This window comes from Cavia porcellus, unplaced genomic scaffold (assembly GCF_034190915.1).
Source record: "Cavia porcellus strain 051 isolate PalLab524CR breed Dunkin Hartley unplaced genomic scaffold, mCavPor4.1 scaffold_10, whole genome shotgun sequence".
In the NCBI taxonomy this organism is placed as follows: Eukaryota; Metazoa; Chordata; class Mammalia; order Rodentia; family Caviidae; genus Cavia; species Cavia porcellus.
Window position 1 is genome coordinate 26,899,159 of NW_026947493.1, and position 25,972 is coordinate 26,925,130.

The window sequence follows — 25,972 nt, forward strand, 5'->3', positions numbered from 1 at the left end:
TGTTGAAGAGCTGGGCTTTCCCGGACTTGGAACATTTCTGGTGAAGCAACTCCTCCCCAGACCTGAAGTTCTTATCATGCTATCCCTTTAGCAAGTGTTTCCACGCATTAGACTATGAAGAAAATGGGAAGTGAGAGAAGGACTTGGAAAGTTATAATCATTTTAAAGTGAACGACTCTCACAACAAGATTTATTTCTCTCTTAAGTGACACGTCTACATTTTGTGACTCCACTGCTTTGAAACTCATTGAGTTTGATACTTGATGCATTTTGCTGTGAAAATATTGTCCTAGTACTCATTGTTTGGTACTTATCTGTGTCAGTGTCCCCTGAGTCACTGTCCTTTCCAGCTGAAGTAGCTCGTTTTGTATTCACTGTTTTTGGTACTCATCATGCTCCCGGGAACCAGTTAAGGATGAGTGAGGTCTGTCTGTGTTTGGGGTCCTACTCCAGAATGTCCACCCTTGAGGCCTGGGTTGGAGCAGAAGCCTCCTCAGGGCCAGGGGAACAGAGGTGGCTGACCCTGCCCTGATCCTCCCACCGGAAGTGACTGGTAGTGCCTCAGCTCAGATGTCCACACTCAGCTGTCAGGAAGTAGAGAGACAGGATCTTACCAAGTGCTTGGCAGAACAGGAATGTCTGGGGCAATGTGAACCATCACATCTGCATGCCTGTCTTGCCACCCATAATTCCTAGAAGATAAAAACAGTGATTCTTCCTCTCTGGCTTGCTCGGTGTCGCAGCCTGTGTAGAAGTATGATAAATGCCAGGCAACGGGCTCTCTGTAGAGCATAACATCACTGGGATGAAAGAAAATAAGGGTGTGAACATTTGGGCTCTTCTTCCCGACCTTGTACTGGGGTTCTGACTCTGCGGTTATTACCTGGGTGATCCCAGACCATACCTTCATTACTTAAAACCTCTGTTCTTCCTGCCAGAGACTGTGGAATTATGAGTCCTCTGCAAAGCTTGTGCAGGAAGGCCTGTGTGTAGTGCTGCCCAGCTCCCTCTCTGGGAGTTTTGGGTGCCTCTCATCATCTGCTGAGCTGCTCCACAGAGACTTGCAGCCCCATGCAAGACCCAGCATGGTGTGTGTGCACATGCGTGTGTGTTCTACAGGCAGGAACACAGGAGGTACCCCACAAGGGTGTGGGTCTTTGAGATACAGCCTGAAGCATGTTGGCTAAAGCATGACCAGGCTGCAAGGATATTGGGGTTTATTTTTAACCCCAAATTTATTTACATATAATTCATAATTCACATTCAGTAAAACTCATCCTGTTTAGTGTGAGTTTAAAGAGTCTGATAAATGTGAGCAGTTGCCTAACTGCTACAACAGAGGTAGAGGGCAGAACAGAAAATTCTCCTAGGAAGTCCCCTGTGTCTATTTTTTTTTTTGTTATTATTTGCAGAATGTCAGTAAAGTGTCTCTGACCTTTGAACCCAAGTCAGAAGATAAACTCTTTCAGCATCCTGAAACCATTATCGCCATTGCAATGTTACTGTATTTGTAATTGGTTAGATATGGCTCAGGGTTCCTCTCTCAGCCAGAGCTCTGTAAGGGTATCTGAGGGAGGGCGTTGTCCTACCACTCATTACAGCTTCTGTAACGGTGTTACCAGGGAGGTGCTCACAAGCTGTCATCAGGTGAATGAGCGATCGTATGAGTGGCTGAGTATCTGTAAGAAAAGTGGTGTAAGTTACTACTGATTCAGTAAAAGCAACCTAACATCAACAGTGTCCAGTGACACACTGTAAAGCATGGAGACCATATTATTCAAATATTTCCAGATGCCACGCATTTCTGAAGAGTATGTGTAAGCTATTGGAGTTGTACCGTGCCTCAATTTCAGCAATCAGAGCTGTCCCTGATGTGTGATCAACATGTAATTCATTACAAACAAGATGAAGAACCTTTTAATGACTTAAGAGTCTCTCCCCTATTTTATCTAACTGCATCCAGAAAGCTGTTTAATTCACACTTTTTGTACTCCATATATTCTGCAGTAGATCTGATGTGACAGTGATGCTTAGTAGCAAAATCATGAAGTCCTCAAAATCAAGCTTGTTTTCTGTGTGTTCCTCAAGTTCAGAGAGGATCTCTTGATAGGTTGACTTGGATTCTTGTCCCTGTGAGAATAAAGAATACATAAAAACCCGAGTCATTATGTAAACCTTGGATTTATAGAAAATAAGCAACAATACACACATGATGAACAATAACAGTGTGGCAGGTTGCCATTAGCCCTCCCAGCCAAGCCCTGTGTATTAAATCTTTTGTGGGTTACTTTATTGGAATCTCACAGTGACTTTGCTGATTGCTGTTTGTTATTATGATTCCCATTCTAGAGATGCCATCTCAGAAACAGAAGATTAAGGAAACTGCTCTGAGCTAGGCAGATTGTAGCATGGGGCCAAGATTTATAGCCTTGTTTGCCCAATTCTAGAGCCCATCCTTTTAGTTGCTAAGCTATCCTGCCCTTCATTGAGCACAGGTGCTACCATGATTTCAGATTTTCAGAGTATAATATCTTCGCTATGGGAGATATCACTTATGTGCTCATCTGAACTGTAAGATTATCCAAAAATACAGAATCAACTGTGCCAAGAGGAAGCATGTGTTCTGGAAGATTGCTCAGCATTTACTGTGATCATAAATCAAATCCAAGCTCATGGTCCTGATAAATGGTCAGATTGAAGGAAAGCATATGGACAGTGTAGAAATGCAGAGGTGTTTCAGTTTCAAACCACAATTTAGAACTGTGACATTCAAAACACAAAGGTTGTTCTTACACTGAACTGTGTTTGCATTTAGTTCAACTTCAAATGCTTGCCCACGTGCTAGTTGTAAAAATCTGTCACAGCAATGGCACTTGGAATCCTTTCCTGGGCTTGGATCCACTCTTGTCTCTCCAGTCTGGAGACACAGACCCACCATTGGCAAGGGACAAAGGAGCCCTATGTCTTTCCTCAAGATAGCTGCCTGCTGTTTGGAAGGGGTCCATCTGACTCCAAGGCAAAGACAGTTTACCAGTGCAACTGATACTTTGTTCCTTGAAGGCCACATGTGTGGGAGACCCCTCTCTTTCTCCTTCTTCTTCCTCTCCCCTCCCATACCTCTTTCCTCTTCCTCCTTCATCTCCTCCTCCTCCTCTTCCTCCCCCCCCTCCTCCACCTCCTTCTCGTCCTCTTCCTTCTCCTTCTCCTCCTCCTTCTTTCTGCAGAGCTGTTGGAGGTCCAGTCCTCTCAGGTGTGAGGAATCACTTTGTTTTCATGCATTCTTAACTATATCTTTAGATGCTTGTTTCATCACATCTGGCTGGTGATAGGTGTTGGGAGCCCCAGTATTATGCCTAAGTTAAAGATGTCTGCTTTGGGGCCTAGGTCTCAGCTGAAATTCTCCTAGGAGAATTTTCTGTTCTGCCCTCTACCTCTGTTGTAGCAGTTAGGCAACTGCTCACATTTATCAGACTCTTTAAACTCACACTAAACAGGATGAGTTTTACTGAATGTGAATTATGAATTATATGTAAATAAATTTGGGGTTAAAAATAAACCCCAATATCCTTGCAGCCTGGTCATGCTTTAGCCAACATGCTTCAGGCTGTATCTCAAAGACCGTCCAGTACGGTTTACCAGAGACCTCTGCAAGGGGAGGTGAAAGCCCAGCTGGGAGTGAAGTGGGCTTTGCTGCTTTGTAACTGACTGGCATCCATACACCTGCCTGGGGAGTTCCGAAACTGGCCACGGGGCGAGGCAGCATGCTGACATTTCTCTACATGCTTGGCATGTGAACTACCACTGCCTGCCGTGAGGATGTCCTGGAGTGACTGCCTCCTGGCGTCCCCCGAAATATGGCTCTGCCTCCTGGTGCCTCTGGTCTCAAGCAGGGGCAGCATCACCCCCTGCTGACACTGCTGCCTTCTTCAGGCTTAGCCTTTCCGGGGGAGCAAAGGGCTAGGGAGACCTCTCCTAATGACCAGCTTAATGTTTTCCTCTGATGGTCTCAGAAGGGTGACACATTGTATGAAGATGATGGATTCAGCAGGTCCTCATTTCCATGCTTTTAAAAAGCCCTCTGAAGATTTCTGAGCCACTTAGTCAAGGGGCTCTTCTTTCTCTCTGCGATATGCCATTTATTTTGGCTGCAGATGCAGGGAAATAGTACAAGGTTTGTTTACATGTTCTTTCTTTAAAGATTCCCTAGAACTTTCCAGCTCTTGCCAAATTCTGCTTGACATTTATGGCCCCAAATAGTCTTTCCTTAAAAATATTTCAAAAATTATGCATATATAATTAAGAATATTCAGAAAAGCATTTATAAAAGAATGTATGCATAACCTTTTACTCTATTCCTCAAAAACTAATAACCCTTATTAATATATATCTCCAGTTGTTTTAACATGTGTCATACTATATGCACCCACAGGAACACACTTTCAGTAATCCTAGATCTGTGGGAAGTTGTGCCCTTGAGCTAGCTCCTCCTTGTTGAGGGCATCTTATGTAACCTAGTACACTAAAGCTCTCTCTGTCTCTCTCTGTCTCTCTCTCTCTCTGTCTCTCTCTCTCTCTATTTGTGTGTGTAAATGCATGTGCATGTCTACAACTATATACTTATGTGAGCATATTCAGCTTTTGATGTCTTGGAACATACATAGAAACTTAGAGACAACTGACATATTTTTTCTTGCTCTATCTACCAATAAATAGTGGTTCAGGCTCACAGGAAGCCTTTTCTTTCTGCACATTCCCTCAGGCCAGTATTTTCCAAAGTATGAACAGATACTGATGGTAGAATGTAATGTAATTTTAGTTGATGTAAGAACAAATATTAAATAGTGAATAATTATGTGTTTAGTCTTTTATTGTGATCTTCCACTTTTGTCCACTGAATTAACATGTAAAAGATGATAAAGTATCCTCATAAATAAACTTATTTAGCTAGAGAGGAAATATAAAGAAAAAGCTCAAAGGAAGTGATAATGTGTGTTGTAGGAGACGGAGGGTAACACTGAGCAGGCTGTTGGCACGGCTGACGCTGGGGAGTTAGGTGGTTCGGTTAACCCCTTTCCACCAGTCACTGGGATTCTTAGTCCCGGCTTTCAGACAGGTCTCAGTGTGGGCCTTGGGCTCACACATCCTGTCGGTGTCTTCATCTCCCCACTGGAAGGTTTCAAGGCTGTCTTAAAATGGGCTTATCCGTAGGGGAGTCATCCTCTCCCCGCCTCCTCCTCTTCCCTCCTGCTCCAAACCTGCGTATTCCCCAGGTTTGTCTTTTCTGGGAATGACACCACCACTCACTTCTCCTCTCTGTTAGGAACTGGAGTGAGTGTCACTACTCTGTTCCTCCTCCTATATTTCAAGTGTCACAGTCATTCGGTTTCAGGTTCGGCTCATTCTGTTTTCCAAATGTCTGTTGTATTTGTCTTTTTCTGCATCTTCACCACTCTAGTCCGAGCCCTTGTCCTCTTTTGCTGGATTGTTTCTCTGCGTTACTCCTTTCCTGCCCACCCTCCCTTGCATGCTTGCTAGTGTGGTTTCTCAGATGTGGACTTAGAAGCCACTTCTGGCCTGCCGTGCTCTCTGGCTAAAAAACATCACTTTTCCTGATTGCTCTAGCCTTGTCTCTCCCAATGGTATATTCCTTCTGCTTTTTACCAACAGCTTACCTTTCACATCTTCAGCCTGTCCCTGGGCCTGTGCGTATGACATTCCCTCTGCTGGGGATGACACTGTTCTTACTACTTTTTGCCTGGTTAACTCAACATTCTTCAGTTCTTAGCTACATTGCAGTTTCCCAGGAATCTTTCTTTGACCATTTGCCCTGTGGTGCCTATTCCTTCACGTCTTTCACGTTTTCTACTTGCTCTTTCTGGTTATTTCTTTACTGGATTGTTAGCTTGTTCATCACATTAAATCGGGTGCTCAGCTCCTTGCTTGGTATAGTGTAGAGATCCATAAATGTATGTTTTTGGATGCAACACAGTGGGTACTTGATCTATAGCTGTGGGCTCTTGGGCCAGCTGTTACTGTGGGTCCCTAATTATCCTACCTTTTATGAACAGCTATTTTGAAGAGAACAAGACATTGTAATAGCTAGTGCTGATAAAATATCATCTTATTTTGAAGTCCTACCAAGCTTTTGTTCTTCTGTCTCCATTGGTTTTATCATGTTGCATCTTATTGGATTTTATTATGTGTGATAGTATAAACAAAATTTTTTATGAACAAGGAGATAATATAGTAAGCAATATTTGTTTTCTGTTAGTTGACTCTGAATACCCTGTAATACTTTCATTCTCTTGAATGGTTTTATACTATATTGTTATGTTTGATACTATAGTATATAAAAGTATACTCAAATATTTCAAGGAAAGAGACACTATGGTAGCTACTGTTATGTTGGGTTGTCTTGTGGTGAAACACTATGGTGCTTAAATTGTTTTCTGACCTGTTTGTTATGTCTTCTTTTATCTTAATCTTTTTTTTTAAATAAAAAAATTATCCCACCTTTGTAAAATTTCCAAATTGAACCTGCAGCAGATTTTTTGCAGCTGCTTTTCCAAGTTTACCATCAGGGTCAGATGCGTTTCTGAAAATCAGAGCAGCAGTGGCAATGGCTTTTTCCAGATCTGAGCTCTTCTTCAAAGCTGTGGAAGAAGAAATATGTGACACAGCATACTGGAATAGAGTAACTTCACAGACACAGGATACTTCTTCATGGGACAGAGAGATAACAGGTTTGCAAGGTGTGCATCAGTGTGATCTAGTCCTTGGCCTTTTGCCTTACCTGGCAGTGGGACATGCTGGATATTTGATTCTACATCTTTCAACAATGGAAAGAAACAAAAATTCTTTTAGCAGAAATTTTATTCATTTATTCAACAAATATTTATAAAGCATTTGTTTTGGTGGGGCCAAATGCTTGACACACAAAACAGGGGAAGAAAGGTGTGTTTTGGCTTCTAGTCTCAGAGCTTTCTGTTCCAGGGTGGCTGGCTCTAAGGTGGGAATATCATGGCGGAAGATTGTTGCGGAGGAGAGCTGCTCCAATCCTGGCAATCAGGAAGTAGAGAAAAGAAGAGCCAGAGAAGGAAAGGCTGGGGAAAATGCACTCTCCGAAGGCTTATAGACTCATAGACAGATATTTTCTAGTGATTGAAATTCGAGGGTGCCATAGCTGAACCTGCCAAAGGCGAGGGTTGCTGAGAGTGTGACTCGGAAGCTTTTCTCTCTCTCTCTCCTGGGCTCCCTTCTCTCTCTGTTTCCTGACCACCGTAACATGAGCATCTTTCTTCTGCCTGGGCTCTTCCATTGTGCCACTTTTGCCTGAGCCAGCCAACCACACAAGGACTGAAACTTCTAACATGTAAGCCAAAGTAAACCTCTCTTCCTTTAAGTTGTGGGTGTTGGGTATTTTGTCCTAGTGATGAAGAAAATGACTAAGACAACCCCACCAGCACAGGAATTTTTTGCTTGTCTTATATTCTGTTGAATCTGTAGCACAAAGTATATGCTTCACAAATATTTGTTGAATACATGGTTGCAAAAACTGTGTGTTCAACTCATTCCTCCTTGATTTCCTTGTGGTCTCAGGTTCTTCACCTTCTAGTCACAGGAATTCCTTAGGGAGTAAATACTTCTGTAATTCAGCCCAGTTAATTCATTAATTAGTGATCAAGAATAAGTAAGTAGCCTCAGAGGCTCTGCTGGCCTCATAAATTTGCTGGAGGATAGCAAGCCTCAGTTCTCTGCTGGCCATGCCTTCCTGGGTCCCAGGATAGAGAGGAGATGCAGGTTGTGGTTTAACTTGCAAACGATGATAGATACTTTCCTCAATTAATGCTCCATAAAACCTGCAAGGTGGGCACTGTCTCTTAGTCTTACGCTTTAGAAATCTATGCACAGAAAATGAAAAAATCTTAATTTCAAATTGCCAAGAAGTAAGAAATGAAGGATTTGAAGGCTTCTCAGAATTCAAAGCCCATAGGAAGATCAGCCATTCTAAAATCACCCTGTCAAGGTAATCCCATGATGGCTGCAGAATCCAGATGTTTTCCAGCCCTCTGAGGAAGTTCTAGCCTGGCTGCACTCTGAGTTATGACTCCATCTGGACTAACTGACTTCTTACCCTTCTCCTACGTCTCTTAAAAACAGCATGCATTTTTGCTGACTATAAAATAGCATATACTCATGGTAAAAATAATTAGAAAATATTTAAAATAAAAGATAACTAAGACTTCTGCTTGTCTTACCCTGATATCATTTTGTAAGACTTATTAGTTTCTTAATTTTATAGCTTGATTCTTCCTTTAATAAACCTGGCAGATTGCCTCTGAAGGCTTTCACCATCTGCTGTGTAGACTTGCAAACTAGAATGTGAAAGCACATTGAAAAGGGAGCACGTGGTAGAAATGTATGGACTGCTGTCTATTTCTGGGGGGTTTTTAGTGGCCATCATCACTCTGGAATAGGGTGGTAGGATGACCGCTCAGCCAGGCCATTCATGTTGCCCTCTCCTATTGTCTCTCTCATTTTAAAGACTCTAATACTATTGAATGTGTACCATTCCCTGCACGCTCTGCATTCGCCAAGTATTTCGTGACTTGTGTGTATTGCCAGGCCCTGTGCTAGTTTGGATATAGAGCAGAGAAAATCAGGAAAAGCAATCTCTGTCATCCCGGAGCTTGTGTGGGGCTGGGTGGTAGTGACCAATGGTTCTGGAGCTCGTACTGTATATACCAGCCCCTCCTGCTTGGGACTGATGGGCGTGATTCATTCTGTCGGTTCTGTGAGGCAGGTCCCAGTAGCATCCCCACTTTATCGATAAGGAAACTGAGGTGTGCTCAGTGGTTAAATAATTTACCCATTACCCAGAGTCACACGATCAGTCTGGTTCCTCTCCCCACATAGTGCCTCTAGATATTTTTCAGTAATATATTTTGTAGCTCCCTTGTGCAAAACCCAGATGTGGTGACTTTCTCTTCTTCCCCTCTTACGATTTCCTAAATATAGCTCCTCATATGCACCCTGCACTTCAACAGTATTTCTGTTTTATTTTCTAGATCAAAACTTCCAAAAAGAAATATATATAACCATAATTTTTCTGGTAGCTACATTAAAAATATAAAAAGAAACAGATGAAATTAATTTTAATAATATGTTTTAACTTAATAAAATGTGTCATCTCAATAGGTAATTGATGTAACCAAGTAACTGAGAGATTTTTAAAGCCTTTTTCCACTAATGTCTTAAATTTTACACCTTGTCTTTTTAAGAATAATCACTTTTCCAGCACCCGGGAGCTCTGGGTGGCTGCGTTTATGATACTAAACAGTGCAATTCTAGACCATGCACTCCCTGAAGGAAGGCATCACTCCTTGGTTTCCTTTGTATTTGTTCCCAGGCCCTAAGTACTGTACTAAGTGAGATGATTGAACCTCAGAACAACTCTCCATCCCATCTTCCTCATCTGCTCTGGAACACAGAGCACTAAATATTAAGTATTTGACATAAAGTGTTCCTAACAGTTAGCATTATAGAAATACCATATTAATACAGTCATGGGTCAAAATCAGCTCATTTTAGAACTTTTCCTGATTATTAGTTACTTTTTGATGAAGGTGAAGACGTACTGGAGTGAAGTCATTTGCCCAGGCTGAGATAGGGTAATATATAGCAGAGCCAAGATCTAGCAAGGCTCTGCTCTATCCTATCTAGGTCAGGAGGTATTCCAGTATCCATGTGATGGTTGATTGATTATATCAACTTGAGTAAGAGAAGTTTAACTAAGTCAGCTCAGCAGTTCCACAGGGTAGGATGTGGAAGGCCCAGCCCAAGGGTGGCCTGTAGCTGGGATAGTATAAAGGGAAAAGGAAGAGAGACGTCATTTCCTGGCTTCCAGCATAGACTCTTGAACCTCTGTCATAGATCTGTGGACCTCCTGGCATGGGCTTGCACAGGACCCTGCATCAAGCCCCAGACCTTCAGCTGAATCCTTTGGTCTCCAATGTCTGCACTCTTCCTTATCTGACTCTGTGTGGCCATCGCAAGTTGATCTTGTAGGTTCATATATATTTGTATATCTCGCGTCATATCTGTTTGTCTAGTAAACACTCACTGATACACTCCAGTACTTCTCAAACTCATTGCAAATCGACCCTGGGTGTTCAGCATGTATGTACTCATCCTACATCCTTATTCCCTAATCACTGGGAGTCATAAGTTAAGTAGACTGCAGAAAAATTGTCACTTTACTTCCATGATCTGTTTGATTTCAGTGACTAACACCTACTACTGAATAAAAGATGAGCCCTCTGGTCTCATAATGCAGCAATGGTCCAATTTCAGGAGTTTGGTGTAAGAAATGGGGTGGAAACCATGTAGTTACACCCAAACCCAGAGGAATTGTTAAAAAAATGTGGTGCAATATTTCCCAAAAGTACCTGAAATTGTGTGAATTAACACAGGGGAAATTTCTGAGGCCATAGGCATAGGCAAGGACTTTCTGTTTAGAAGTTCACAGCATGGGAAATACTATGAAGAATCAACAAACAGAATTATATCCATTAAAAATCTTCTGCACAGTAAAGGAAACAATCAACCAAGTGAAAATATAACCTATAGAATGGAAAAATGTTTTTCCAGATACTCTTCTGATAGAGGAATAATATATAGAGAATACACATACACGTATATAAAGTATGAAAAGCATTAACCTTCCCCAAACAAATCAATCAAAACATGGGGAAATGAACTGAATAGACATGTTGCAAAAGAAGTACCAAATGGGCCAATAAGTACATGAAAAGATACTCATCATCTTTAGACATTAGGGAAATTAAAATCAAAACAGTGCTGAGATTCCATCCTACCCCAATCAGAATGCCTACGATCAAGAACATAAAAAGCAAGAAATGCTAGTGAGGATGTGGAAAAAATGAGACCTTGTACATTGTTGGTGGACTGTAAACTAACACAAGCACTGTGGAAATATGTATAATTTCTTAAAAAGCTAAAGCTAGAAATTTCATTTGGCCCAGCCACATCTCTCCTGAGTGTGTTACTGAAAGGCATCATACTAGAGAAACATGTACAGACCACTTACAGCAGCACAATTCATAATACCCAAGCTTAGGAAATAGCTTATATGCCCAGCAACAAATGAATGGATGAAAAAGTGATCTATCTATCTATCTATCCATCTATCCATCCATCTATCTATCTATATTTATATCATACAAATGTACTATATATCATACATATTAATTAGCCATAAAGAATGAAATCGTATTATTTACAGCAAAATGATTGGAACCTGAGACTGTAATTCTAAGTGAGAAGTCAGACACAGAAAGTTAAATGTTGTATGATTTACTTATAGGAGAAACTTAAAAATAAATAAATGAGTAAAATAAAAGAGAAATGGCAGAAGACAAGAAAGCAGCTTTTTGGAGATAGAAAAGGACAGTGTGATAGGGGGAGGCAAAAGGGCTAAGATGATTAAGGTAGATTACATACACGCACGATTCCCCTAAACAAATGTCATTATTATCTATTACCAACATCCACTAATAAAAAGAAAGGAAATTGTTGTTTCATATAATAGGGCAGTGAGGCATAGCAGTTACTTTAAAAAATAAATAAAATTTTGAAACAGAAATCATAGATCTGTCTGTTGTCATAGTATAAAAGTGACATTTTACCAGATGGACACTTATTTACCTCGCCTGCCAAGATCATGTCCTGGAGATACTGCCCACCCATCCTGCAGGAAAACACCTTCCCTGTGGAACGATCTGGTTGCACATGTGATTCTAGAAACACTGTGAGCCACACATTTTGGGTAAGAACGACCCAACCCGATGTTTGTCTTGTATTGTTGGCTCCATGGCAGTGTCATTAGTGCTAGAGGTGTTTTGCACCTTCACTGAATTCCAGGGGAAGTCGTCACCACTTGAGAGTTGGCCTCACTATGCTTTTTCTCCTTCAGCAGAGGCAGGTGGGAGCCCATCATGCCTGAGTCCCATTAAACACTTAGGAGTCAGATGAAGCTTAGGGTCCTGTGCTGGGCATCCTGAGGAAGTCCATGGAGAAACAACAGGGGATGGTGGGGAAACCCCTGAGTTACGAGTGAGAGGACCTACATCCTCATCCTGACTTTGCTTTTCATGGGATGTCTGCATGTAGGCCGGCTAATCCCTACACTGAATCTCGGCTCCCAGATCTTTAAAAACAGGTCTGCCAATGTCTTGTGATGTATCTACAAGTTCTTCACACCTTTGACATTCTTTGCCATCCTATTATCTTTCACTCTTGGCATGCTGTTGTGGTGGAGGAGCAGCATACCCATCCCGGTCATGCTCTGCCTTACCTTTTATTGAAGCCAGTTGCTTTGATGTTGAAGTGCTGCCAACAGAGTAAAAGAAACATAATGATTCTGGAAGTTTGGGTGTTGATGTCACATCTGAAGCAAAACAATATAATGATTTCAAAAGCAGTGCTTTTCTGTAGACAGTCACGGAGCATCCTAACAGGGCAGCCATCCGTCTGCCCAAATCCTTTGTTTGCTGGGGTGTAGTGAGGAAATATCTCAGCGCACACATCTCTGTCTTCCTTGCATCTATGTGGCCCTGTGACTGACTAGGCGTGTAGTCCGTAGTCAGGGCACCTGCCAGAGTCTAAGGAAGCAGTAGGTCAAGCAGGAAAAGCAGTGTTCTGAGCAGACAGAACAGTGTGTGTTGAGGCCCTAACATGGGAAAAAGCATGGCTTAATCGGAGAACCAGAGAAAGTACAGTGTGACTGGAGCCTGGAGCAGAAGAACATAGTGACGGAAGATTGGGCTGAAGTCAAGGGCCAGGGCCAGGCACACCGAGGCTTGGGATCATCAGGAAGGCTGACATCTGCTATCCCAAGGGCAATGGGCATCACAGGATTACATTTGCATTTGGGCAATTATTTCAGCTGCTAAGAAGAAAGAGATAGGAAAAGCACTAATTAGAGGCAGAGTGTTGATTCTTGGTCCTTCACAAACAATAAATCAAAGTGTGTTTGAAGTTTTAACCCCCAAAAGCTGGAATAAGTTTAAGAAAGCCAATTAGAGCCATGTGACGTGACCATACTCATGACAACTCCTTAAAGCAGACTGTTAGTTTCCTGATCTGGTTTTAGCATTAGCTAGTCCAAGCCCTGTCACCTTTGGGATGTTCATATTTCTCACTTATAGAGTTAGAAAGCCGGACTCTTCCATGTTGTGGGTCCCTCATGATCTTCTTGGTGAGCATCTGTGGTTTTCCTAAAGCCTCTGCACCATTACCACATCTTTCATATGATAAGGATGTACTATATTTTTATTTTTCACAGCGCACACTGCAAATGTTCTTCCTCATCACTGTAATGTTTCTCTGCCTTGTTACGCTCTTAAGAAGCCAGGGCAGTGCAGTCATCTCCACACTTCCCCTTCTTGCCTAGCAGAGTACTTGTTAGATATCAAAAAATGATTTGGGGCTGGGATTTAGCTCAGCAGCATAAGCACCTGCCTGCCAAGCATGAGGTCATGAGTTCAATCCCTGGTACCAAAAAAAAAAAAATAACAATCAAACCAAAACAACAACAACAACAACAACAACAAAACCCACATGATTTTGGAACTAAAGGTCCTTCTCTTCAGTGGAATTACATGATAAAGAACTTTTTCATTTATTAAATCTCATTTTACACACTTGAATAATATGAAACAATTTTCCTCCACCATGAGAAGTTGGAATATGATATGCAGTTAAAATCCTTATCAAGTTTGATTTGCAAAAGGCAATCAAACATACTTGTTTTAGCTGCAGCATCTTTTCCGTTTGCAGTTGAAGCTATAAATTTGTTCTCTTCAGTTCTGTGATTCAATTTAGACATGGATTTGGGTGGATAACAGGCACCAAATCCAATATTTTAGCTCCTAAGCTGTTTGCATGAACTCCAGGTATGTACTCACCAGTTTAAATGAAACTCAATAAGAAACAACATGCTACTGACCTTTTAGGCATTTTCCTTGGTGCTAAAGCAGGGGCTGGGCCACAGAAGACTTGGGCCTCCCTTCTGAGGGGATTGCTTGGTCTCGGTGCTATGCATGCAGCCTCCTATGAGTTGGTGTCCTGTTGTTTCCCAAGCAACAGTCACTTGCCGACTGTTGCTGTTTTCATTCACTCCGTGACAACTGCACAGTGGCGCTTTAGAAGAACTTTTGCTCAGTGTTATCACATGCAGCATGAACTCATTCTTATGTTTAACAGTTGTTTGAATGCCTGCCCTGGCCAGGCACTGTTCAAGGTGCCGAGGACTCGATCAGATACAGATCTAGTAATGACAGCAGATGTCACCTAGAATAGTTCTATGGGAGACAGATGTTGCAAGATTGGGATCAAGACAGTCAAGATCTCACCTTTCATGGGCTGACTTCCCCGTTTTTTGGCTGAAAGTTCTTTACTAGGGGATTTGGAAACAGTAATTATGCAAACTGTATTCCTATTTAGAAGCCTTCGAATACTAGAATTATGCAAATACTTTTATGTGTGTTCCTTTATCTGGCTGAAAGGACACCCAGATTCTCAAAGTGACGTAGAGCCACTTAAGAGTCATTGCAGGAGGAAAATGTCACCTGGTCCTGAAGTCCTCCCAACCCCAGGATCACCCCAAGAGACAGAGTGTGTGAAACTTTGAACCTGTATGTTTTTGCTCAGTTATTAAGATTTTTAAGATTTATGCCTTGGAGTAACTGATCTTGTTAGCTATTCCTTTTAATCTTCCCTAGCATTCAAAATAAGAATGATAATCCTTTACACATGAAGAAATTCAAGCTCAGAGGGGTTAAATTTCTTGTTCAAAAATCCTATGACTAAGTAAAACAATGAGCCTAGATTCAAATCTAAGGTTGTGGGGTTTCAAACATGCTGTTCTTTTTTTAAATTATGGGACTTACTGTTTGATCATATTTCCTAAGCTGATAATTTGCAACTTTGTAAATCTCATGAGAAATTTACTAGAATTTCCAGCCTAAATTAGCCTCTAATGCCTTTCAGTATCTCCAAAGCAGATTTTACTTTCAGCATCTCTAATTGCCTGCTTTGTATTTGTAATTAGTTATCATTTGCTCTCTTTTTTACTAGATTTAGAATATCAATAATAGTCATCATAATAAATAACACTGATTAAAAATCTCAATGCCCAACATTGCTCTGTGCACTTTATATGCATCCTGTCATTCAGTTGCTGGAATGCATTTTGGGGGTGCTCTGATTATTGTTTGCATCACATGGGTGACTTGCCCAGATTGGAAGGCCCAAGTTTAATTCAAAAGCACTTGGTTAATAAGACTTGGGATTCAAGTACAAGTCTTTCTGATTGTAAGAACCCAGCTCATAACCACAGTCTCCTCCTCAGGGACCAGGTGCTAATCATCACTGCACTGTCTGCTCAGGGCATCACATCCAACTTAGGAAGTGGTTACAAAATCAGATGATTGCTGAACGTAGCATGACCCAGCATCTAAAATGTGATAGCCTTGGAGGGCTTGTGCTTGGTACCAGACATACACAGTGTCCAGTTCTCCCTTCCTGTTTCCAGAGGGAACCAAAACTAACATGGGATCCTCCAAAAGGTGAGCCACACCCACTAAGGGAAGAGATGTAAAGAGAGAAGGGTATATACTGCACACGACAGACCCTCAGGGAATGTGTCACACTCACGCACCCACTCTCCCATTGACAGGTGTTTGGGTTGTTTCTGATTTGAGACTATTATGAATAAAATTGCTGTGAACACTTAAGACTGTGTGTGCATATGCCCTCATTTCTCTTGCGTACAGATACAGGAATGGAAGTGCAGAGTCGTGGTGCAGACTACATTTAATTTTCTCAGAAACTGCCAAATAATTTTCCAAAGGGGTTTGGAATTTTATACTTCCTGCTTTAATGTAGAAGAGTTTCATTCTTCATTACCACTTGGCATTGCAGTCTTTTCAAGTGTTCTTTTATTTTTAAATTCTGGCATCTCAGTATGGTTTTAAACTGCATTTCCTTGATGACTAATGATACTGAGTAACTTTCCATATGCTTACTAGCTGTTTGGTTATCCTTGGAGCACTACTCCGCAATAAAAAGGAACAAACTACAAATAAACGTAATGTGAATAAAGTACATAGCTATCAAGTTGAGTAAATAACTCACAGACACACAAAAAAGTTCCATTTTACTATTCCATTTATATAAAGTTGAAAAACTAGACAAAGCTAATCTGTAGTGAATGAAGTTAAGATGATGATTATCTCTGGAATGGATATTCATTTAAAATAGTGTAAGGGGATCTTGGGGATAATGAAAATGTTTTATGCCCCTCCTTTTGGTACAAGGAATCAAATTCAGGACCTTGCACTTGCCAGGCAGGCACTGTGCCACTGAGCTGTATTCCCAACCACTAATGTTTTATGTCTTAATCTGAGATGTGGTGACATGGGTACATTCGTACATAAACAAGTATGCTTTAATAAAGTATATTAAAATGTTTTCCAGGTGAATTCACTTAGAGAGTGAAGCTAAGGAAGCTTGGAGTGCCCCAGTTTGAAGTTTGAGGTCCATCGGGGTAGGTGTCAATTGCACTCTCCTGGCAAACACCACAGGGGTCTTGGGGCTCAGGGGAGAGTCCTGTTTCCATATTGTGCCACGTGGCTGTCCTCTTGCCTGGACTTCTCCACACAAGCAGCCAATAAATACATGGAAAAATACTCAAAATGGCTGGCCATTAGAGACATGTAGATTAAAACAACACTTAGATTCTGTTTTACTCCAGAAGCGATGACAATCATCAAGGAATCAAGTAACAACAAATACTGGTGAGGCCGAGGGGGAAAGGTACTCTTCTCCATGGTTGGTAGAGTGGGAACTAGGGCAACCTTTGTGGAAATCGGGATGGAGACTCCTCAGAAAACTAAAACCACAAATTCCACTCAATTCAGTTAGTCCTCTTCTAGAGAGCTTCCCAAAAGAGTTGAAGGCATCGTATTATAGTGATCCAGGCACACCCATGTTTATAGTAGCACAACTCATGGTAGCTGAATCTTGGAAGCAGCCTATGTGTCCATCAACAGATGAACAGATAAAGAAAATGTGATATTTACACACAATGGAATACTAACCAGCCATTAAAAGGACAAATTTGAGACATTTGTAGTTACTGTATCTTTTTAGTTCTGAATTTTCCATTTGTTTTTTCCTATGTATTTTCTATTTCTTTAGTCAGACTCTGAAACTTATTTTGCACGTGTTTGCAATTGCTTGTGTGTTTTTATGTTGGGTAGCTCAAGATCTGAGTCAGATAACTCCTATTCTTGCCATCTTTTTTTTAAAAAACTAATATTGGGTTTTTTATGTTTTTAAATTTTATTTTAAAGAGGGTAAAGATAAACAGAACAAAACAGATCATAAGAAAACAATGTGACACACAGATTTCAAAGCAACACAATAGGAGATCATCATTGGCTACCATAATGTCTCTTGTTTTCTTCTAAATAGTTGTCCATATCTTCACACACAATGAATTCATGCAAAACAACATTGTACAAAACTGATCAGAACAGGATGATGAAGGCATTTTAGGTCTTCAAGACTGGACAATAGGGAAGTCAACAATGGCTGTCATAGTGTCTTATGTTCTCTTCAAAATAGCTGTCCATACCTTCATGTATGTTGAAATTAAACAAAACAAAACAGACTAAAATCACTCTGAACAAAGAATAATAGTATTGCTGGGTTTCACATCATGATGCTACGAAATCAGCACTGGGTACCTTAGTGTCTCTTTTCCTTCAAAGTAGCTGTTGATTTCATCATGCATTGTGTAATCGATTCTCATAAACTGCTTAGAAGTTCTACACATACATGAGTCTATTGTATACCTATCCTTTCTGTATTAGAGAGGACAAAATAAAGCAAAATAAAACAAAACAAATTCCTAGAAAAACACAAAGGAAAAAGAAATATAAACAACAATAGCAAAGAGCCCAGCACACTGACAATATCAAAACAAGGTGATTATGAGCATAACTAGGGTTGTTATTTTACATATTGATCTGAAGAGTTCCTCAGATCACTGTACAATAATATGCACAATTGTTCCAATATTATGAATGTTAACTATTTTGTTCCAAGAACTCTTTATATTGGTGTCTATTAATATCTTTTTGCATTCAGTGATATATATATATATATTATATATAATTTTATTTATTTATTGGTTTGCAATGGGTTTTTGATTATTATATGACAAGACTCTCTCTCCATCTTATTTAAGCCTGTGTTTAGACAGCTTCCTCTGTACTTCATCAGTGGGGAGAGAAGAAAGGGGCCGCGTCTGTCCTGTGAGGTCTGAGTGGAGGTCCAGGCTCCCTGAGTGGATTCTGCTGATAGTGATACTGCATGCATGTGTATGTGTGTGTGTCGTACATGCATGTGTATGTGCGTGTGTTGTGGGGCAGGGTTCCTGTTACTTCTCTCAACAGTGACAGCTCTGACTTCCTGAGGCTGAGAGGCAGCAGAGCACCTTGCTGGTGTTCCCATGGGACTCCGGCACCCTTGGTGGAGATTCATCACTGCTGCTTTCAGTTCCACTTCCCCTCCACTTCCCCTCCAGGCCCCAAGAAATCCACCTTCCCTTCAGACTCCGAGCTGTGCTTACAGGTCCCCCAATATCCTGGTGGCAGGAGGCCTTGTTTCTTGCTGTTGAAGTTGGCAAGCCCTAGGCTCCATCCTTGACAGTGCTCTGATTTGGTAGCTCTGGGCTCTGTAGCAGCTGGGGAGGTGGCAGTTCTGGCTGTAGACATGCCAGGGAAGCATGGCTGTCCATAACAGTGTTTACTGCAGTGAAGCACAAGCACTGACTTTAGCTACTTTTTTGGCTTCTCTGGGCTGCCCTTTCCTGATTCTTTGATTAAGAGCTCTCTGTGGCCTTTGCATCTCTGGTGGCAGTTCCCAGCTGAAGGTACATGAAATCAGAAGTGGCTCCAAGGCTCTCACTGCCAAGAGGCTTTTGTTGTCCCCAAGGCCCTTCCTGTCTATATCTTTTCAACTCGCCTGCTTTAATCATATTTACTGATTTCCCAGGAAATGCCGTGAAAGTAGGCTTACTCCAGCTCCCTATGTGCAGAAGTCGCTGCATCATTTGAGAAACACTGGCTTGTTTAAATATTCACTGGGTATCCATGTCTAGGTTCAGAGAAGTTGAGAACCTCGCTGAGGAGCGTATTTGCTGAGGGACACCATGTAGCTGACATGGACCCACACGACCCTTTGCCCACGATGCACGCAGTCCCTGAAACCACACTGTGTTCCTCGGTCTCAGTGGGACAGTCCGTGTTGATCTACCGATCTCTGTGTCCTTCTGTTTCTGCCTCTGTGTCTGAGTATGGGACCTATCTGGCTAGTCCTCACTCTGTCCCTCACAACCTGCCCTGCTGACCCCCTTCTGCATTGTCCCTGCTGCTGCTGTCCATGGGTCTGCATGGGGACAGATGGCCTCTATGACTAGGCCTTGTGCAGTTCAGCCAGCCCACTCACAGCTGAGTCAAGAGCCAGACTCCATGGAAATGCTGCATGGCAGATTGGCTCCTCCCATGGTACATGTTTTATGTGACATCTCTTGCTTGGTGGCTTGTCTACTTCTTTGGGATTTGTTACCCAAGCTAGCAGGCACTGGGCCAAGCTTACCATCATAATCCAGGGGGGCCACTTGCCTGGCCCTTTCTTCTTGCTGACTGGGTCTTCGCAAAGCCACCTGGAAAGATATGGGTTTGTCATCAGCCCTCAGACTGATGCTGCCAGCAGGTGGCCTGGAGCATTTTAATGCCTGTCTGATCCGGTGGAAATTAGGTTTCTGGGTAAAGATGGTCACCGGCATAGGCTTTATTACCCTACGATAATATAACAGGGTGGGGTGATGGCAAGGTCCTTCAGTTTCACAGGAGTGCCTGTCTCTGAGCAGACCTGCTGATGCTGCTCACGAGGCTCTCAGGAGTGCTCAGGGCCTCACTCATGAATAAAACATGCCCTGTAATTGCAGAGACACAGCCAGCACACCCATCTATTCGGAATCAGAGCAGTTGTCCTGTTAATTAACACAGAAAATGTAGTAAAATGTAGGTTTTTCTCCTGTCAGTCACTGCTCGGGAAGAGGGACCAGAGCCTCTTTGGTTAATCCATGCTTTCCAGATTTAGGATTTTAGTGCCTATGGTCTGAAAGAATCAGGTGAGAATGCTCTGCTCAGTGGGAAGAGGCTTGGCCAGGAAACCCAGAGGAAGTGTTCACCTTGCCAAGGAACTGCTCAGGTGACCTTCCTGGAGGTGGCAGCTCATGTAAGAAGGGGCGGGATTTCAAAGTCATCCGAAGGGGTTGTAACTGAATACATTCAAAATCTGAATTTATTTTCTGTATAAATGACACGTATATGTACTTTAAAAACCAAACATGTAAAGACGTAGGTAGAGTAAACTTAACCTTCCTTTTGTGTCCCCCAGCCAGTTCTATTTTTACTGCAGTCACCATTACTTTAGTCCTAATTAATTATGAAGTTTGAATTTTTCTCCCTCAAGAACATTCCATGCATGATTTTCATACAGAACCAGGATGGTCTTCATTCTTCAGGATACAGGGCCCATAATAAACGCAGGCACAAATCCACAACTGTAAAACCAGGTCCCCAAAGGAGACGGCGGTTTCCTTCCTCCTTCTCTGTGGAAGGACCTCGCAGAGGCAGTGCTTCCCTCCCTCACTCCTGAAGAGTACAGCCGCTTCAGGTGCTCTCCTGCAACATGGACAGGGAGTGTTCTGAGCCCTTGCCCTTGGCAGCCCTTGCCCTCCGCTGTCCCCTCGGCCGGTGGACCTGGTCATTAGTCTTCCCCTGCCACACAGCTATTTGAATACATTTCTGCCCCTGCCTCGGGAACAGGCTTCTCTGCCCCCACTCAGATCTCTTTTTTCCCCTCGGTTTATGTTTCTAGCAATGTGAGTTTTCAAGTCCGGTAGATTTTTCTTTCTCATGTCAGAGTTTGAGCTCAATATGCACTGAAGAATAAAATACGATATAGTATAAATTTTGATCAGTGCTTCTATGTTGAAGAGAATATGATTTAACGTGGAGAAATTTGATTCCTAGGATATCAACCAGATCTACGTCTTTGAGGAGATTTTTGTTTCACTGTTTCAGACCACAATGTCACCATAGTGGGAATATAAGATTTTTTTTAATTTAAAATTTTTTTATTTCGAAGAGAAAAAAAATAAAAGCAGTGATACAGAATTTCAAAACAAGATAATAAATTAATAATGGTTAATATGTTGTATATTGTTATCTTCAAAGTAGTTGCTCAGGTTACAATACAAAGGTATACAAAATTGATCAAACAAAATAAGCACACACTGTTCTTTTCAATAAACTAACAGAAATCAGCAGTATAATTATCTTAACTATCGTGCGTGGGCGTGTGTGTGTGTGTACAGGGTTTTTTAAAAAACAGTTTTGATGAAATTGTCCTTTTGAAACTCAGAAACAGCTGGCAATGTGTCTTCTTCTTGGCATATTTGAAATTGGGCTGGTAAAAATAAAAATAATCAAGTTGTAAAAAGAAATATCCAATCTTAAGTTCAACAGAGATGTTAATATACTGAAAAATTTATTTGGGGCATTCTAATTTCCCTAACAAAATATATGTCCTTCAGATATATGACTCTGGAAAGAAGAGCATCGAGAAATTTTCGTGAATTCCTCAGCACCTGTCACAATGATAAATTGTTACACAGCTTGTCCTCCAAGCAAATCCCACTACCAATTTTAAGTGGCCAAGCCCTTTGTAGGTTTCAGGAACACAGAGCCACTAAAAATAACACCCAAATAAAGATGAACTGATATCTCAGTTACCTCCACGAGAGTATCATTGACACTACTGATCAGCAAGAATTCCCCTTGCTTCATGCACTCAGATATTTTTTTTCGAGTGTGTAATTTAGAATATTACTTTTGGGAGGAATTCACCTTAGATGCCTGAGTGAAGACTCTGAAAAGATCTTGATAGAGGGTGACTGTAATAGTCAAGCTAGGTGTACAAGTCTCTGATAAAACCAGAGGCATCAACAGCCCAGCCCACTACTGTCAGGACCTCTGAATTTTCTAAGGAGTTCTGAAATGTAAAAGCATTCGGATTATTTTTGTATTGGGAATCAAACTCCGGTCCTTGTGCTTCTCAGGAAGGGCTTGAATTTTAAGTGTCAACCCTTACTTCAAAATAATTTTAAACACCGCGTACCAAATGCAGCACACTTGTGTATGGGGGTGGGCTGGTGATGGGTGTCCTCTGTTCTGTTGGTAAAAACTTTGTCACTATTCTGTGCTACTACACCTTAACAGTGCGTAGGTAGTGATAGCTTGTTTAGAGTCAGTGAACTAAACCAACAGGTTACTGGCTAACACTTCAAGGGGTTCTGGAGGATAGTAGCAGTTCAGCACCCTGGGCATTGAGTGAATACCTACTGTGCAACTCAGCAGTTCTCTCTAGAGAATGAGCACATGTGCCAGGTTGATCCATTAGAGCCACACTGCCCAGTACGTTACCCAGGAGCCCAATGGGGCTATTTACGTTTCCCCTCAAATGAACTAAATGTAGCTAGAATTAAAAATTAATTTTCTTAATTCTACTTGTCATATTTTAGGTGTTGCATAGCCACAGGTAGCTGGTGGCTACCATAGTGGAAGATACAGATATTGAACATTAACTTCACTGTCAGTGGGAATGTTTGTTAACACTTGAAGGATTAGATTTCATGTTCCTTTGTCAGTCCTTAGCAGGATCACTTGAATGGTTTCTTGCTCCAGAATTCATAGTCAGTTGGACAGAGCAAATTCATTTATAACCAGCTTGGAGGCCGTTCTTTTCTACTCGTAAGTTTATACCAATGAATAGGGTTAATGTTCTCTCCAAAAGTCTCCAAGAATGAAGAGAGACACAGCATTCATCTACTGATTGTAAAATGCTTAATAATCCCACCAGTTTAGCACCCAACTTTATGTCTTCCTTTAATCCAAACTACCTCCTTATGGGACCAATTTCATTTTGGGGTTAGGAGTGTGATATATGAATTTTGAGGGAACACAGTTCAGTTCATAACAGAATGAACTAGCATCATCTGTCAAAGTGAGACTGCAGAGTTCTTTTAACCTAAAAAAACCTTTCCTGGGATTTCTCTTTTAGATATGTTCACTAATATGTCAAGAATATTCAGTGCTATGATATTTGTTGTAACAGAACAGTAATTTAATAGTCTATGTGCCTTTTAATGGAAGATTACTAAATGAGGGGTCAGCAAACTTTTTATACAAAGGACTCAGCAATAAATACTTTAGGCTTTGTGAGCTAGACAGTCTCTGCTATTTAGTGAAAAAATAGCCATTGACAATGGATGAAAAAATGGCCATGGCTCTTTTCTAATAAAATTTTTTTATTATTTAAAGAAAGATAAAACAGAATAGAATACGGGCAGAAATAGTACATACTTTCAAAGAAAAGAAATAAACAGTAATAAATCACTAGTTGATGTATATATATTGTCCCCCCACAAATAATTATTCAAGATACAAAAGTGGAACATATAAATGGGAATTCAACCAGGGAGACTTCAAACAGTTCTGTTCAACTATCCAACAAAAACTAAGTAATATGAGTATCAATCCTATACACTAGACATGTATGCATTTATCCATATCTTCATTTATGTTGAGACCTAACAAAACTTATTAGATTAAAATCCTTCAGAACAAAGATTAATAATATTGCTGGATTTCACATCATAACACTCCAGAATCAGCACTGCGTCCTGCAGTTCCCCTTTCTTTCCTTCAAAGTATTTGTTCACTTCATCTTGTGTCATAAGATCAGTTTTCATAAACTGTTTATAGGTTTTATGCAAGCATGAGTCTTAACATGTATTTCTATCCTTTCTATATTAGAGAGAGAAACAGAACAAAGCAAGACAGAACTAAACATTTTCCTATAGACACATAAAACTAAAAAGACATATAAAACTGCTGTATAAGGAGTTCTGCCATGGTCACTGTGCTGTTTCTTGTTATCATCAACAGAATTGGCTGTATCATCAGATAAAGTATAATTGAACATATCAATACATAGCAGAATTAACAGAAATACACTTTGTAGATAGTGTAGAGCTACCAAAACAGATAGCAATCAAATCAGAATGGATATCATGGTGAATCATTGTCATTTTCAGTATAGTTGTCTATACTCCTCAACTTGATACCAGCAACCTAACAGTTTTGAATAAAATCTGTCAATAATAAGCAGCAATCAAACAAGTCAGATTTAACTAAGATCAGTCATGATACAACAGTATAAGTCATACAGGGATCCTGATTGAGTTCATAAGAAATTAAAGATGGCCACTGTGTTATGTCCTGATATCTTCGGGACTGCTGTCTGTGCCCTCAGATCCAGTGCTTGTGTACAAACTAGGATGGAACAAGTTCCAACCAAACAGAGTGGTGCGAGTAGTAAGGGTTTTAATTCCTGATACACTATTAGCTATATCTTCTGCCGGGTTTTTTTTTTTTTTTTTTGAAGACTATTCCTCCCCTTTACTCCCCCAGAATGAACTGTTTATTTTCGGGTCTCCCCATCACTCATGGTTTTATATTAGCAGGGGCAACTTGCTATTTACCTAAGTATTTCTGAACTTTCTCACTCCTGGGCTGGATTTCTAGTTATATTTCTTCATTTATTAAAGCCTGTCTGTTCAACCTATCCATAAATACTGGCACAGTACCCCTATTACTCTCTGGTTCCATATCATATCGAGTTCTATTTTCTCATATTTGATTTTGGTCTATATAATGTTCTTCAGGCTAATTATATTTCCTATAAAGAGTCTCTCGGTGGACCCTACCTCTTGATCCACTCTGTCTGCGATTCTCTCTTTTTTCCCTTAAGTTAGTGTATTTAGGCCATCTATACTAGAAATTATATCCAACTTTCTTTGCCTCATTTCTGTTGTGCTCTTTTTCTGCCATTAGTTGTCTGTCTTTTTCATTTCGCTTTCTGATCCATTCATTGTGACCTCTCTGCCATTGTTTCTGGAATCCTGGTACTTTTTTCTCTCTTTAGAATGTCCTGCAGTATTCTTTGTAGAGTTAGATTGGTGGTTGTGAATTCCCCCAGTTCTTCTTTACCTTGGAAGAACCTTGTTTCTCCACTAATTTCTAGTGACAATTTACAGGATATATCAATCTTGGCTGGAGGTTATTGTCTTTCAAGGCTCGGATTATTTCGCCCCATGCTCTTCGAGATTTGATGGTTTGTGCCAAGAAGTCTGCTCTAACTCTGATGGGTGCTCCCTTGTAAGTGATCTGTTTCTTGTCTCTGACAGCTTTTAATATTTGGTTCTTATATTGGATTCCTGGAATCTTGATTATTATATGCCTGGGTGTAGTTCTGTTTTGATTGTAGGTGGCTAGAGTTTTGTATGCCTCATACATCTGAGCATCTTTCCCTTTTCCTATGTTTGGGAAGTTTGCCTTTATTATTTCTGTGAATAGCCTTTGCAGTTCCTTTGTTTGTTACTCTGCTTCTTCTCTCACAGTCTTTATTCTTAAGTTATAGATTCTCTTGTCATCTTCTAGCCTTTGTATTGTTACTGCTTATTTCCTTGTTATTTTTAAGAAGTTTTCCCTTTCATGTTCCCACATTACAAATCTGTCCTCCAGTTCAGATAATCTATCCTTAGTTTCTTTCAAGCTGTTGTGCTAGCTTTCAATAGAGTTTTTAGTTTTCTGGTAATCTCTTTGAACCTGCTTCATGTATTCTATGTTTTCTCTATTTTCTCCATCAAACAATTCTCCCCTTTTTTTGTTCTTCCATTCTACCATCT

General features: G+C 40.9%; 1 protein-coding gene and 1 long non-coding RNA gene across 2 annotated transcripts in view; one reads left to right on the forward strand and one right to left on the reverse strand.

Annotated features, from left to right (window-relative positions):
- The window catches only part of LOC134477861 (uncharacterized), an 85,400-nt gene that overhangs the window by 16,871 nt on the left and 42,557 nt on the right, over positions 1 to 25,972 (forward strand). The gene's annotated exons all lie outside the window — the stretch shown is intronic.
- Sntn (sentan, cilia apical structure protein) lies at positions 1,201 to 14,166 on the reverse strand. Its single transcript, XM_023561732.2, has 4 exons — positions 14,030 to 14,166; positions 12,377 to 12,411; positions 6,514 to 6,653; positions 1,201 to 2,130 (listed from the first exon to the last, which is right to left on the reverse strand). The coding sequence occupies exons 1-4, from the start codon at positions 14,038 to 14,040 to the stop codon at positions 1,972 to 1,974; spliced, it is 345 nt and encodes a 114-aa protein (XP_023417500.1). The 5' UTR covers positions 14,041 to 14,166; the 3' UTR covers positions 1,201 to 1,971.

Excerpts from the sequence above, each read along its gene's own strand:
- Sntn (XM_023561732.2), bottom strand. Across the intron at positions 6,654-12,376 it reads GCAACTGGCTTCAATAAAAG|CTTTGAAGAAGAGCTCAGAT; the intron begins GTAAGGCAGAGC and ends CTTCTTCCACAG. Across the intron at positions 2,131-6,513 it reads AATTTGGAAATTTTACAAAG|GGACAAGAATCCAAGTCAAC; the intron begins GTGGGATAATTT and ends TTATTCTCACAG.